General features: G+C 40.2%; 1 protein-coding gene across 3 annotated transcripts in view; it reads right to left on the minus strand.

Moving 5' to 3' along the window:
- Positions 1-14477, minus strand: part of SCAF8 (SR-related CTD associated factor 8) — a 142339-nt gene that overhangs the window by 107295 nt on the left and 20567 nt on the right. For all 3 annotated transcript variants that reach the window (XR_011854101.1, XR_011854102.1, XM_072141085.1), the window contains one exon: positions 1402-1485. Coding sequence is in view for 1 of the 3 variants with exons in the window: in XM_072141085.1 (XP_071997186.1) it covers positions 1402-1485 (84 nt within the window). In the remaining 2 variants the exon portion in view is untranslated. The remainder of the gene's footprint in view (positions 1-1401; positions 1486-14477) is intronic.

The following is a 14477-nucleotide window of genomic DNA, read 5'->3' on the forward strand; positions in this document are numbered from 1 at the left end:
ACCAAGGGTGCTCAATGGTTCCCATTGACTATAATAGGATCTATCAGATTACTCTCATTTAAATGGAAAATACGGGGCAACTAACAATTTTCACAAGTCCATTAATAAACCCTTCAATGCAGAGTTTATGACAGCCTTACACAAATAAGAATGACTAACTCTTTAACGACTTGGCCCTTTTTTGTTTTTGTATTTTTCGCTCTTAAACTTCAAAAATCTATAACTTTTTTATTTCTCCATGTAAAGAGCTGTGGATGGGCTTGTTTTCAACATAACAATTTCACTTCATAGTGACGGTATTTAGTATTCCATGCCATGTACTGGAAAGTGGGAAAATATTGCCAAATTTGCTACATTTTCTTGTGGGCTTGAATTTTAAGGCTTTCAGCGTGCGCCCAAAATAACACATCTCCTTCATTCTTTGGGTATTTGCGATCATGGGGATACTAAATTTATATAGGGGTCTTCATACATTTAAAAAAATTAAAACCTCCTGTACAAAAAAAAAAAATCTTCATTTTGGCATCTTCGGTGTACGGAGTTGTGGGTGCTGTCATTTTTTTTCGACTCTTGATGAAGTTTTCAATGCTGCCTTTTAAAGGACTGTACATCCGTTTGATCACTTTTTATTTAATTTTTTATATTTTTCAAAATGGCAAAAAAATTGCATTTTCGACTTTGGGTGCTATTTTTCGGACTATAAGGCGCACAAAAAATCCTTTGATTTTCTCAGAAATCAAAGGTGCGCCTTATAGTTCAGTGCAACTTAAATATCAACCTTACTTGCAGACAACAGCTGCCTTGAACTGTGCACAGGTCTGCCACCTGCTGGCCATTCATCCTTATAATCCGATGTGCCTTATAGTCGGAAAAATACTCTTTATCTTTATTTCATCTCGCCCTGGTTTATAGCTCTCTCTCTTACATCCTTTTCGGGTACAGTAACATGAAATGTTCAAATTAGTAAATCTTTTAAATAATATTTTAGAAGATGCCTGGAGAGTTACCAGTATTATGCATATTGTATTTTTTTTTTTTTTTTTAAATCTACAATCTAAACCAGGGTTAACAGGCACCAGATCTTTTTCTTTAAGAAATAATAACAGTGGCAACTTAAAAACCACAAACCATTCACAAACTATTGCAAAAAGCCCTCATTCCTCAAACTAAGTTTGTGAAATAGTGATCAAAAGTAAACTGCAATTTTTTTATACACAATATCGCACAAATAAATATTGGTATAGACATATAACAATCTTGATGTGGTAAAAGTGAGTTGTGGTGAAAGTATTTTATACTGCCTGATAAATCATATTATAAATAAGATGCCTGGCTTCAGCTTAAGTGCCATTACTACAACACGACTGAAACGTGAGACTGGAGAGCAGCAGACTGTCTTACCTTTATGGCTTTAATTGCAGACTTGGTGATCTGTGTCATTTTGGCCTTGGAAATTGGAGGCTTGTAATCATTTAGCGAGTATAACTGTAAAGACAACATGAAATCAATCATAAACATCACTGCATTATTGGAAACACATGACAAGTGTACAGCACACATAAAACATATCTGCCTACTTCAGTCAGCATTCAGATGTGCATGGGGGAACCCAACCCTCACCACGCTTTAGTGCAACTCTTTAGTTTTGACAGTGTATATTTCCATTTTCAAGTGTAGCAGGGGTTAATTTGGTCTATGGAGGAAGAGGTTGCATTCACACACAGCATCTGAATTACGTTTTGAAACGCAATTCAGAGGCTGTAGGAGGGTGTTTGGCCCAATTGCAGATGCGTTTCCACTGAAATGTTTGCTATCGGTAACAACTATCACTTGTTTAACAGTTAATGCACAGTAAAAACAATAAGAAACCTAGTAAGAAAAACAACTGTGTTTTTTGTCAATTCCAATCACTGTTAAGTGTGATCTTTATAGAATGGGCTCCCTGCTAAGTGGTGCCTCAGTTGAAAAATGTTTATTAAAAAAAATAATTATATTAAAAAGGACAATTATAAAAAGTAAAAAATAAAATAATTATTCCCCACAAAGAGAGAGAAATTTTAATTGAAAAAAAAAAAGTAAAAGAAAAGTAAAAAAAAAAGCTGTTAGTTTATACAACATAGCAACCAGCAATAGACTAAACCGGGGCGTCTGTGAGGTTGCCGGTACGGGCCTTAGGGCTCATTCACACGCCCGCCGGTGGGAATGTTTATGCGCATATACATCCCCACAGACAGCACATGTGTGGCACCATTCCGCCACAGAGGGGGGAGGGCTGAATGTGGTTTTCTGGTAGCACATGGTTTAGTGAAAACTACCAACATCTAAAATTAGAGCTGCTGGACATGCATGCGGACTTACTCCTCATAAGTCTTTGCATAGTGATGATGTATCCACTGCCGAGCGGCTCTACAGTAGATGAAGGATCACAGCACAGGGTGCGACTGAGTGCTACACAGAGATAGCAATGTTCTATAGAAGTAAATGTCATTTCTATTCACTGGAGCAGCAGTCACGACTGTGGAAATTGAATACAACACAACAGCTCCCTTCACGTCTGTCTAAACTATGTATATACAGAAACTGCTGTTGCAAGGTCACATAGATGGCACACGGCCTCTGCAAGCCATCACTGGCTGCTGCCGAGCAATTCTGAGGAGAAGAAGAGGTCGGAAATCACAGATAACCACCATATGAGGGGAAAGAGCTTTGTTCATCATAGAAATCATTGTTACAATTTGATGTGGATGTTTTACAGGGAAGAAGAGACTCTGCGTAAAGGCTCATTCACATGGCCGTCTGCGGGGACGTACATGTGGCCGCAAATTTGCGGCCGCATGTACGTCCCCATAGATGGCAATAGCGGCACGGCGCAGATACGGTGCCACTCATGTGTGGTCCCGATCCGGGCCGCAAACCGCAAAAAGATAGAGCATAGAGCATCTTTCGGCATGCGCCGCTATTCTCTATGGAGGGAGGAGGGGTCATCTCCTCCTCACCTCCAGCACACGGCGGTATGCTCACACGGCGGGCATACCATGTGTGAATGTACTCTAACATATATCACTATAATCCACAAATCTGCATTGCCATTAATGCGGACAGTCCACGATTAACAGAGCGACTATGTGGGACTGTTTTAGCCGCAACACTGCTGTCACAGAAATCTTCACGGCTTCATCAGAGACTGTAAAAAACTAACTGTTTTCTGATGAACATGATCTATGTTTTTTTTGGCAATGGAACAGGGAAAATGCACTGTACTTGCATCTATGTGTTTTTGATGTGTACCCACAGACTTGTATTTGGTGCTTTTCACAGGCATCACATAAGGTAGAGAATGTCAAGATTTTCATGAATTAAAAATACAACACTGAGGACCCCATTGCTGTCATACAACAATCAAAATTAAATTCAGTATATTTAAAATGTACTACAAAACAGAACAGGTGGGTTCACACTGGCATGAGTATTGCACATCCCACGGATGTCTCATTTTTTTTTTTTTGAAGACCCAAAGACTTATTACCTTCCATTATCCACGAAAAACAATGGACTGGTTTAAGAAAAATTTCCACGGTGTAGTGATAAAAAGCCAATGTGAAAACCATAAAAATCAATGGCTCAGTAAGGCATCTGTAAAAATCTATGGATATGAAAAACAACACCGATGTGCCCTCCCCATACAGTTCACAACATATTATACAGCAAACACCAATAACAACGGCACTAAAAGCAGCCACAGATCACTGCGCATGAGTGCCACCATCTTGGCCACGATCGTTACCGCTGAAGGAATATGGGGTCTAGAAATGTATTACTATGCCAATGGCTGTCATGGAGTGATTAGACGCTGCCCAATTTGCGATATATTCAAAATTTACTGAAGGACGGTAATATTTCTGTCTATCACTATTACATGATAGATTAGATGTTAGGTACCGTATAGTCACGAGTATAAGGGTGTGAAATGCATTGAGTGGGAAATGCATTGGTCACGGCCCCACAGTATATAGCCTGGTAGCTCCCCCCAAGTAAATAGCCTGCCAGCCCCTGCCCTGCATGTAGGAAAAAAACTTTACTCACTTTCCGAAGCCCCCCCCCCCCCCTCCTGGTCCTCTTCTATCCATCACGGCTCCAGCATCGACTCCGTGTTCCGCGCAGTGCGTCGCAGGCACCATGACGACAGCCGCTCGCTGACATCATAGAGTGCACTGATGCCAGAACACACATTAAAATGTCAGCGTGCGGCTGACATCATGATGTCTGCGACGGACCACGTGCTGACACGGAACCGATGCCGGGGACGCGATGGATAGAAGAGGACCTGTCTGGGCGTCGGAAGGTGAGTACACCTTTTGTTTTTTTCCCTTGAATCGAGTATAAGCCGAGTTATGGATTTTCAAAACATTTTTGTTACTTATACTCAAGTATATACAGTAAATAGGTATAATCTATCTAAATATAAAAATTATTATTTCATTCAGTGAATAGGAAAAATGTTTTTCACCATTTTGTCACACATATAAATTAGAATAAAAAGTCATTAAAAGGATGTGAAGTACCCAAAGATGGTATCAGTATTTATATAAAACTGTCCCACTAAAAATGTCAACTTGACATCAAAAAGGAATCACAAAATGACGCCAGTTCTCCACAAAGTGTGAAAATGTTTAGGTGTCAGAATGTTTGCTGTGCTACACAGCACCTCTTAGATCTTAATACATGTTCCACAGATGCCTCTATTCATGAGGTACCATTCTTCTTAAAAAAAAGACTTTAATTGATGTCCTCTATTACAGTCATGGAGTCAGGGAGCTGCAGAATACAGGCAGTCCCCGAGTTACATATAAGATAGGTTCCATAGATTTGTTCTTAAGTTGAATTTGTATGCAAGTCGAAACTGTATATTTTATAACTGTAGTTCCAGACAAAAATTTTTTTGTCCCAGTGATAATTGGAGTTTCAACATTTTTTGCTGTAATGGGACCAAGGGTTTTTAATAAAGCTTCATTACAGACACCATACAGCTGATCATTGCAGTCTGGGACTATTGTAAAGCATTCAGAGGGCTTCACCAGAGGTCACAGTGGGCAGAGGGGTCCTTCTTTAACTAGGGGTCGTCTGTAAGTCGGGTGTCCTTAAAGTAGGCGACGGCCTGAACAGTCAAGTTTCCTCACCCCCCCTCACTGACACTGTTAACCCAGCTGAAGAAAATTCCTGATGGTGAGGGAGCAGACGGGAGAGATGAAGTGTCCTTGTGTTACTTGGCTCTGCCATATCAATAAATGGGTTGTTTGGGCTTTGTAAAAACTATATAACCGGCCTTGCAATGGGATATGCCTTCATAAGAGACAGGTGAGCTAGAGACTGTTGTTCTTGGTCTAGGCCCCGCCATATTGGCTTAGTTTGCTGCTCCCCGATGACGACAAAGGAGGCAACAATCTATTACCAAGACAGCTTTGGGTCAAACAAAGACCCTATTTTAGTTCCCTGAGACTGGAGTAGGAATCAGGTGATGTGGACAGAGCTCGATTATAATAAGAGTTCTTACTCCAGGGCCCAGCCATTCTTTTTTATTCACGGAGCCTGGTAGGAATATTCAAGGATAATACACATTTCCTATCTTCTTTCTACAGTATTGTGTCCTCTAGATGCCAATACAAACTGTTATAGAGAAGGGAGCAATTAGTGACTGCTTAAAATGCTGTGTTCACATACTACAATAAATGAGTGGCGTTAGGCTGTAGTTTGGACAAAAAAACTTACATACTCACCTCCCGGAGCTATTTTGTTACGCAGAAAACAAGCCCTCACCTCAGCTCAATACACAACACAGACACAAAAAGGGCAGAGTCATTATGAAGTTAAAGGGAACATGTCACCAGAGGGCTATATTTCAGCGGGGACAGGTTCCTATAGTCCCTCTAACATGGATAGCTGACATGGTCTTCTCATACCTTAATGGTCCGTAGGCACCCTGCCAGCAGGTCCTACTGAAGTCCTGGCGGCGGGTGCATTTCAAAAGGTAACGTGAGGTTCCTAATTAGAATATTTCCCTAGCTCCTCAGTATACTAGAGTGTGCCTCCCACATCCTCCCTCTGGATCCCTCCCCTGCATGTTGCACAATCTATCCCTTCACTCACTGCGCATGCATCCCTTTCCTACACAGTTCAAGTATGCTGTTTGTTTACCTCCGCTCTGCCTAGTTACACTACATAGGGACAGGACATAAAAAAGGAGTGTGCTACTTGCAAATTTGCCATTTGGAACCTCCATGCAGAAACACAGGACTCATGCACAAAAACCTGCAATTGGGACATGTGCAGCAAACAACTGCTTTTTATGGAAAGGACTCAGCTGTCCGTCAGCTCCTGAGCCCTCTCCATAAACCTCTTAACAACGACATGACATACTATTCCGTCATGGGTCGTTAAAGGACATCTACCACTAGATTACTCATCGTAAAGTGTCCTAAATAGGACTATTTAGGACACTACCAGTAGTAATCTGGTAGTAAGTGTCCTTTAAGAGGTTGATTGCAATGTAAAAAAAACAACAGACCTTTTACACCATCAGACTTCCGTTTCTGTTTCTATGGAAAAATTTACATACTACAGGAGAAGTTAAAAGAATTATGTTGGGTTACCTGTGCACCCTCTCTTGTCCAGTTTCAACACTAATCAGCATCAATTATCATTAACATTTATGAAATATGTAAAGATAATGATTTGCAAATATGCTGTAAATATTAATGTACTTTGTGGTGAAATTGAGCAAGAGAATGTGCATTCAAAACAATATCCGCTTAGTTCAACCTCCTAAATACAGCGAAGGCCCCCTGTAAAACAGGTATTTCTACCTACTACTTTGCCTTACTATGAAGATTGGTCAAACCAAACCTTCCTACAAGATCTGGAGATCTATTTGTAGCTAAAATTAACTACCAACATGTAGAGGTGGTTATGTCTAGGTTCCTGGGGCAAATGATTATAATGATGTGTCATCATTACATGATGTATACGGATCCCAAATATCACATATAATAAATTAAATAGACCTGTGATCATCTGGTGGTCAAAGGAACAGCTCATCCTAGTTTAGCAATACAGAACACAAGTGTTTCACCAGTCAAATGACCATTCTTCCAGTATACAGCATAAAATGCATTTGGACAGTCTGTGGCATTGGTTACTTGCAGTAAACCAGTCACAGTTAAACGCAGACCTGCCGTCGGCATAAAGAAAAATAGAGCCGCTGCCCAAAGAACATGTTGCGGACCTGCCGCGCACATGAAGATAGAAGAGGAGCTGCCTGGGCCGTCGGAATGGTGAGTACAGGCAGTCCCCGGGTTACATACAAGATAAGGTCTGTATGTCTGTTCTTAAGTTGAGTTTGTATGTAAGTCGGAACTGTATATTTTATCATTGTAAGCCCAGCCAGAACTTTTTTGGTCTCTGTGACAATTGGGTTTTAAAAATGTTGGGTTGTCATAAGAATCAGGATTAACACTAAAGCTTCATTGTAGACACCTGTGATAACTGTTACAGCTGTTTATTGTAGCCTAGGACTAAAGTACAATAAATTACCAATATCCAGAGGTCCATCAGTAACTATGGGTCGTATGTAAGTCGAGTGTTCTTAAGTAGGGGACCGCCTGTACTCAGTTTATTTTTTTTTTAGGGGCAAGCTATATTCTCCAAGGGGCTGGCAGGCTATCTACTAAAGGTGGGGGGGGGGGGGGGGGCTGGCAGGCTATAAGACTACGGGAGGCTGGCAGGCTATAGACTACAGGGGGCCGGCAAGCTATAGACTACAGACTATTAAAAGTTCAAAGCACCCCCTTTCCCTAGAATTGATATAAAACATAAAAGGGGAAATTGCACCAAGCACCAATCCATGCTAATGGTTAGATACTATACATACACGTTATTTATTAACTGTGATGGTTAAAATACAAATTACATCAAATAATACATCAAATTAAAATACAATATTGTACAATGTAATGGTATGCATACCAGTGTGTAACACTTTGTAATATCTCAGGCTGGCCTAAAAAAGGGGCACAAATGGCACCATACGGCCCAAGTGCACACCTGTGCCCTTAATAAAAAAAATTGTAATATAAATGTAGCTATAATTATGTACCGTGGGATTTATGCATATAAGCCAATAAGTTGTAAACAGCTCATATATGCCAATAGGTTATAAACAGCTCATATATGCCGATAAGTTATACGCCTTTTAACTCCTCAGATTTTTCATTGGAGCTCAGAGTAATGAAATAGTTGGTTCTTGTAATATGTCCCAATAATGTTGGCTGGGAATGCAATTTATATATTTTGCTTAAAAATGTTGTGAAAAATGTTGTAAACAGTACTGTTCACTAAAAGTCGTCTCTGTCGTGACCAGTGTCACACTCACGGTTTTCCCGAAAGACTAAAGAGTCCTCCTTAGACTCAGATGTCGCATCGGACAGGCTCTTATTTATTATTTAGCTACTGAAGAAAGAGCCAAGCAGAGCTCAGAAACGCATCTAGCTACATACAAAGATACTGTGGAACATACAAAGATACCGTGGAGTTAGTGCCCAATTTAACCATTGCAGCTAAAATAACAGGAGCAGCCGAAATAACAGGAGCACCTATACGTCCTCCAAAGAAAAGCCATCCCTTTTACCTGGGAAGCGTACAGCTAGAGACAATCATCAGCTGGAGTAATCAGATGGAGCACAGCATATTGACGCATGTGCACATCCACTCTGGGGACGCCGAGACACTGCCCATCCTCACAGCACTGCCGAGCCTGTCCGATGCAACATCTGAGTCTAAGGAGGACTCTTTAGTCTTTCGGGAAAACTGTGAGTGTGACACTGGTCACGACAGAGACGACTTTTAGTGAACAGTACTGTTTACAACATTTTTCACAACATTTTTAAGCAAAATATATAAATTGCATTTCCAGCCAACATTATTGGGACATATTACAAGAACCAACTACTGTATTTCATTACTCTGAGCTCCAATGAAAAATCTGAGGAGTTATCAGCATATATGAGCTGTTTATAACCTATTGGCATATATGAGCTGTTTACAACTTATTGCATTATATGAGATTTTTACTTGCATAAACCCCACGGTATATAATTATAGCTACATTTATATTCCAATTTTTTTATTAAGGGCACAGGTGTGCACTTGGGCCCTACGGTGCCATTTGTGCCCCTTTTTTAGCCCAGCCTGAGATATTACAAAGTGTTACACACTGGTATGCATACCATTACATTGTACAATATTGAAATTTAATTTGATGTATTATTTGATGTAATTTGTATTTTAAAGGAAACCTACCACTTAAAAGTGGTAGGTTTAGACACATATACATGGCACCAGCTCAGGGTGAGCTGGTGCCAGAGCATATTTTTGTTAGGGGAACAAAGCCCCTATCGCCGTTTTATAAGTTGTATTAACTTATAACTCGGCGCACCGCACTTGGGCACCCTGAGCCGGTTATAACCGGTGGTGACCTCAGAGCCGGCATATGGCACCCAAGTGTCCGAAATGCGACTTTTACACCTTTTTACATGACATAAAAAATGTGATGAAAAGTGATCAAAAAGTCGCACAGTCCTCAAAATGGTAGTCCTGAAAACGTTGGCTCATTTTCTTGTTGGCTTGGATATTACGGCTTTCACTGAGCTCCCCAAATGACATGTCTACTTTATTCTTTGGGTTGGTACGATTACGGGTATATATTTGTATAGGTTTTATAATGTTTTCATGCATTTACAAAAATTAAAACCTCCTGGTTTGGGTGGTGTCATTTTTTGCGACATTTGATAATATTTTCAATGATATCATTTTTAGGACTGTACGACCTTTTGATCACTTTTTATATATTTTTTTTATATTTCTCAAAATGGAAAAAAATGCCAATTTCGACTTTGCCCGCTATTTTCCGTTACGGGGTTAAACGCAGTGAAAAACCGTTAACATATTTTGATAGGTCGGGCATTTTCGGGCGCGTCGATATCTAATAAGTTTATAATTTTTACTGTTTATTTATATTTATGTCAGTTCTAGGGTATTTGAATTTTTAGGTTTTTTTATTATAATTTTTTTTAAACTTTTTTTAATTTTTATTTTTACTATTTTTCAGACTCTCTAGGGTACTTTAACCCTAGGTTGTCTGATCGATTCTATCATATACTGCCATACTACAGTATGGCAGTATATGGGGCTTTTCCTCCTCATTCATTATAATGTGCTATCAGCACCTTGTAATGAAGGGGTTAAAACTAAATAGCCTCGGGTCTTCGGACGACGGGTCTTCGGCCGGTCCCCGATGACGTCACGGGGAGCGACGATCCTAGGCAAGATGGCGGAGCCGCTATCTTTTTGAGCCATCGCTGTGATAACACCCACGATCGATGCTAGCACCGATCGCTGGTGTTACCAGGAAGTCATTGCTGCAATATTCAGCAAAGACTTAGCAGCTTCAGATTCACAGCGGGCGGTCGCAAACCGGTTAAAACGCAATAAAACCTGTATAAATTTGGTATCACCGCGATCGTACCGAACCAAAGAATAAAGCAGAGGTGTTACTTGGCACACATGCGGGTTTTTTTTTCAATTTTTCCACATTTGGAATTTTTTTCCTGCTTCCCAGTACACGGGCATGGAATAAAGTAAAATTTGCTATGCACAAAATAAGCCCTCACACAGCAAAAAGTTGTGGATTTTTGAAGGTGGCGAGCGAGAAATGAGCGAAAAAACCCTGCGTCTTTGAGGGGTTAATATAACACCAAAAGCTTGTTTCTAGATACTATGAAACCAAAGATACTGGCTTCTGAAGTGACACTACCCCGGCACGACTAAGGCTAGATTCACACTGCCGTTGCCCGCCCTACCGGCGGGCACACGGCAGCACGCCAGGAGAGGAGGAGGGGGTGAGCGCTGCTTATCCCCGTCCCCCTCCATAGGGATGTATGGCACACGGCGAGATAGGACATGTCCTATCTTTTTCCCGGGTACGGAACCGCACGTGTACTGCACCGTACCGCTCAGGTAGGGCGCCGTGCGCCCATTGCTGTCTACAGGAATTTAGATAGGAGACAACTAGTAATTTAGTGGTGTAAAACCTGGTGACAGGTTCCCTTTCATTCAGAACAATGGCAGAGCAGCAGAAATAGTAATTCCAAAGTTATTATACATTATTATTGCAATATTCATTTATGTAAAATTATATACCGTAATTGTTGGAGTTACACTATGAAGCCTTGCATGCCACAATCAAACATCTTTTGGAAAGAGGCTGAAATGAACAATATATTATTAACCCCTTTAAGACTCAGCAAGTTTATAGCTTAAGGGTCAGGCACATTTTTTTAATCTGACGTGTCGCTTCTTATGGTTAGAACTTTTGAACACTTTAACTTAACCCCTTATCACCGACACTAGTTTTCAGCTCAATGACCAGACTCGATTTTTCAAATCTGACATGTCTCACAATAATTGGTTATAACTTCGGAACGCTTTAACATATCCTGGTGATTTTGAGAATGTTTTCTCGTGATACATTGTACTTCATGTTAGTTATAAAATTTAAGTGATAAGTTTTGCGCTTCGTTCTGAAAAAAAGTGAAAATTTGGCAAAAGTTTGTAAAAATTCTTCATTTTCCAAGTTTGAAATGTTCTGCTTTCCAGACAGGAAGTAAAACTACCCAAAAAGTTTGATAATTAACATTTACAGAATATCTGCTTTATGTTGGGATGATATTTTATGCTTCCGGTCATTTTTCTAGGATGTTATGAGGTGCAGAACTTTAGGTGCGATTTTTCTTATTTTCATGAAAATTGCCAAAACTCACATTTTGAGGGACAACTCAGCTTTCAGGTGACTTTGAGAGGCCTAAATAATAGTAAAACCCCATAAATTACCCCACTATAAAAAGTTCACCCCTCAACATATGTAAAACAACTTCTATTAAGTCTATTAACCCTTTAAGTGTTTCACATGGGTTAAAAAATATGGACCTGCGATTTAGAAACTATAGAATTTTTTTGGAAAATACATTCATTTAGGCCAAAACTGACATTTTCAGAATAAATTAAATGATGAAACGCACTGCAACGCTTGATGCCCAATTCCTCCCGAGTTTACTGATACCCCATATGTGGTGGTAAATTGCTGTATGGGCGCATGGCCGAGTATAGAAGGAATGGAGGCGCCATTCACAGCAGATTTGTATTGTCACATTGTCCGACCTATAAATTTTTTTTTTTTTTGGTAATGCGAACATATGAGGGCTTATTATGTACGGGATGAGATACAATGTATAGATAATTTATTTTGGGAGTCTAAAGCTTATTCATGAGATTTTATTAACTATTTCAAGGGGGGCACAAACAAAATCATCAATTTTTATTTTGGATTGTTAGCATTTTTTTTCCCCCGCTCACCGTAATGTAAAAATAATATTTTATCTTTATTCTCTGGTTCACTACGATTGCGGTGATACCTCATTTATATAGTTTTTCTTATTTTTGCTCAATTTTCCTGAGCAAAACCAATATTGGAGAAAATCGCATTGTTTTTACTATTGACAACTTTTCAGGGCCATAACTTCTGTATTTTTCTGTTGTCAGATCTGGTTGAGGGCTTATTTTTTTGTGAAAACAGTTGTTCTTTTCAGTCGTATCACATTAGGGAACGTAACTTTTTTGATCACTTTTTAGAACATTTTTTGTGATGTGTTTGATGGAAAATTGTATATTATGGGAAGTTTTTTTTTTACGTAGCTCACCGAGCGGGTTCAATATTGATTTAGATTTATTGTACGGATTAATACGGACGCGGTGATACCAAATATGTATGTGTTTTTGTGTTTTATATACTTTATTTGCATTTTATGTGTTACTGGGGAGATTATGGGACTTTTATTTTATTTATTTAATTATATTATAAAAAGATTAAATGTTTTTTTTTAAACTTTTTTTTACATTTTCTACTTCTTGGCTTGAATAAGCGATCATCCGATCGCTTATTCAAGCCTTTACACTGCAATACACTTGTATTGCAGTGTATAGTGTAAGTAACTGAGCATGCTGAGCATGCTCAGTTACACACAGCCGGGTCCTGCCAGGAGGCGGAACCCGACACAGAGAGGAGGCGACAGCCCCGGGTCACTCGTCGGAACCCGGGGCTGAGGCAGGAGGGATCGGATCCCCCGGTAAGCACACTGGGGCGGCCCGGAGTTTTTCCGATCCCGGGTGTTAGTGCCGGGTCTGGGCTGTGATATCACAGCCCGACACCTGCAGTACCCGATGTCCCAAAATCTTCTTCTGATGCGCCGCCGTAGAAAGGGGTTAAAAGGCATCTACCACCTGGAGCCCCACAGACTCATAGGCACACAATCTTTCTTCCTGATGGTAGATGTCCTTTAGGTGATTTTGAGAATATTTTCCATCACGTTTTACTTCACATTAGTGGTAAATATTGGCTGACAAGTTTTGTATTTATTTATTTAAAAATTGCTACAATGATAGAATGTACAGTCCTGTTGTTGCCATTTGAAGGTTTCTACGGGATTAGATTTTTTTAGTAATACTATTAGCAATATTAATACAGCCTCCCTAGTATATAGCCTGCAACCGCCCAGTACATAGCCAGTAGCCTCCTACCCTAAAAATACCAAAAAAACTCTGTACTCAGCTTTCCGACGCCACCCCCGGTCCCCTTCTGTCTTCAGTTCCGGCTCCTACCCCGGATGGCGGTGCACACACTCTGATGTCGGCAAGCAGCACAGTGTGTACGACGCAGTGCATGGGGAACCGAAGACGGAGCTGAAGATAGAAGAGGACCTGCGGGGGGCTCACGTTGAATGTCAGCGATATGTTACCACTGAAACCCTGTTTGTCCTGATGACGGTTCAGCTCCAGTGTAGAGCTGAACCTTCATTGGGTCCATGACGTACTGTTATGCAATGGAGCATGATTTGTACTAGAGCAGCAATAGGTCAACAAAGTCGTACACCCACAACGGACCATACGTCACCTGTACATTATTTGCTTTAATGGATTTGTAAAAAATACAGGAGTCTGTTAAATAATGTGAGTAGCTTGTTCCAGCCCCTTAGAGCTCTACATGATTCTGTTACCTAGCAACTGATCCACAAACACTAACTGTATACAGATGACCCAATGTTTGTCATTCATATTTTTCACAGGCCTATAAACTTCTATGGGAGGGCAGAGCCGCAAACACAGCCAAGAATAGGACCTGCTCTGAGTTTTTTTCTCCGGAGCACTGGGCTCATACACAGGGTTGTATTGTGTGTATAAGCCCATAAAAATACATGCCACATATGATATGTTCGTATCACCTGAGGAAATGAGGGCTAACTCTGAGTGGAGAAGTTTACAAAAAGGCATTTCTGAAAAAGTTGTTGATTAAAAAATTTGTACTGTTTAACATA

This window comes from Engystomops pustulosus, chromosome 3 (genome assembly GCF_040894005.1).
Source record: "Engystomops pustulosus chromosome 3, aEngPut4.maternal, whole genome shotgun sequence".
Lineage (NCBI taxonomy): Eukaryota > Metazoa > Chordata > Amphibia > Anura > Leptodactylidae > Engystomops > Engystomops pustulosus.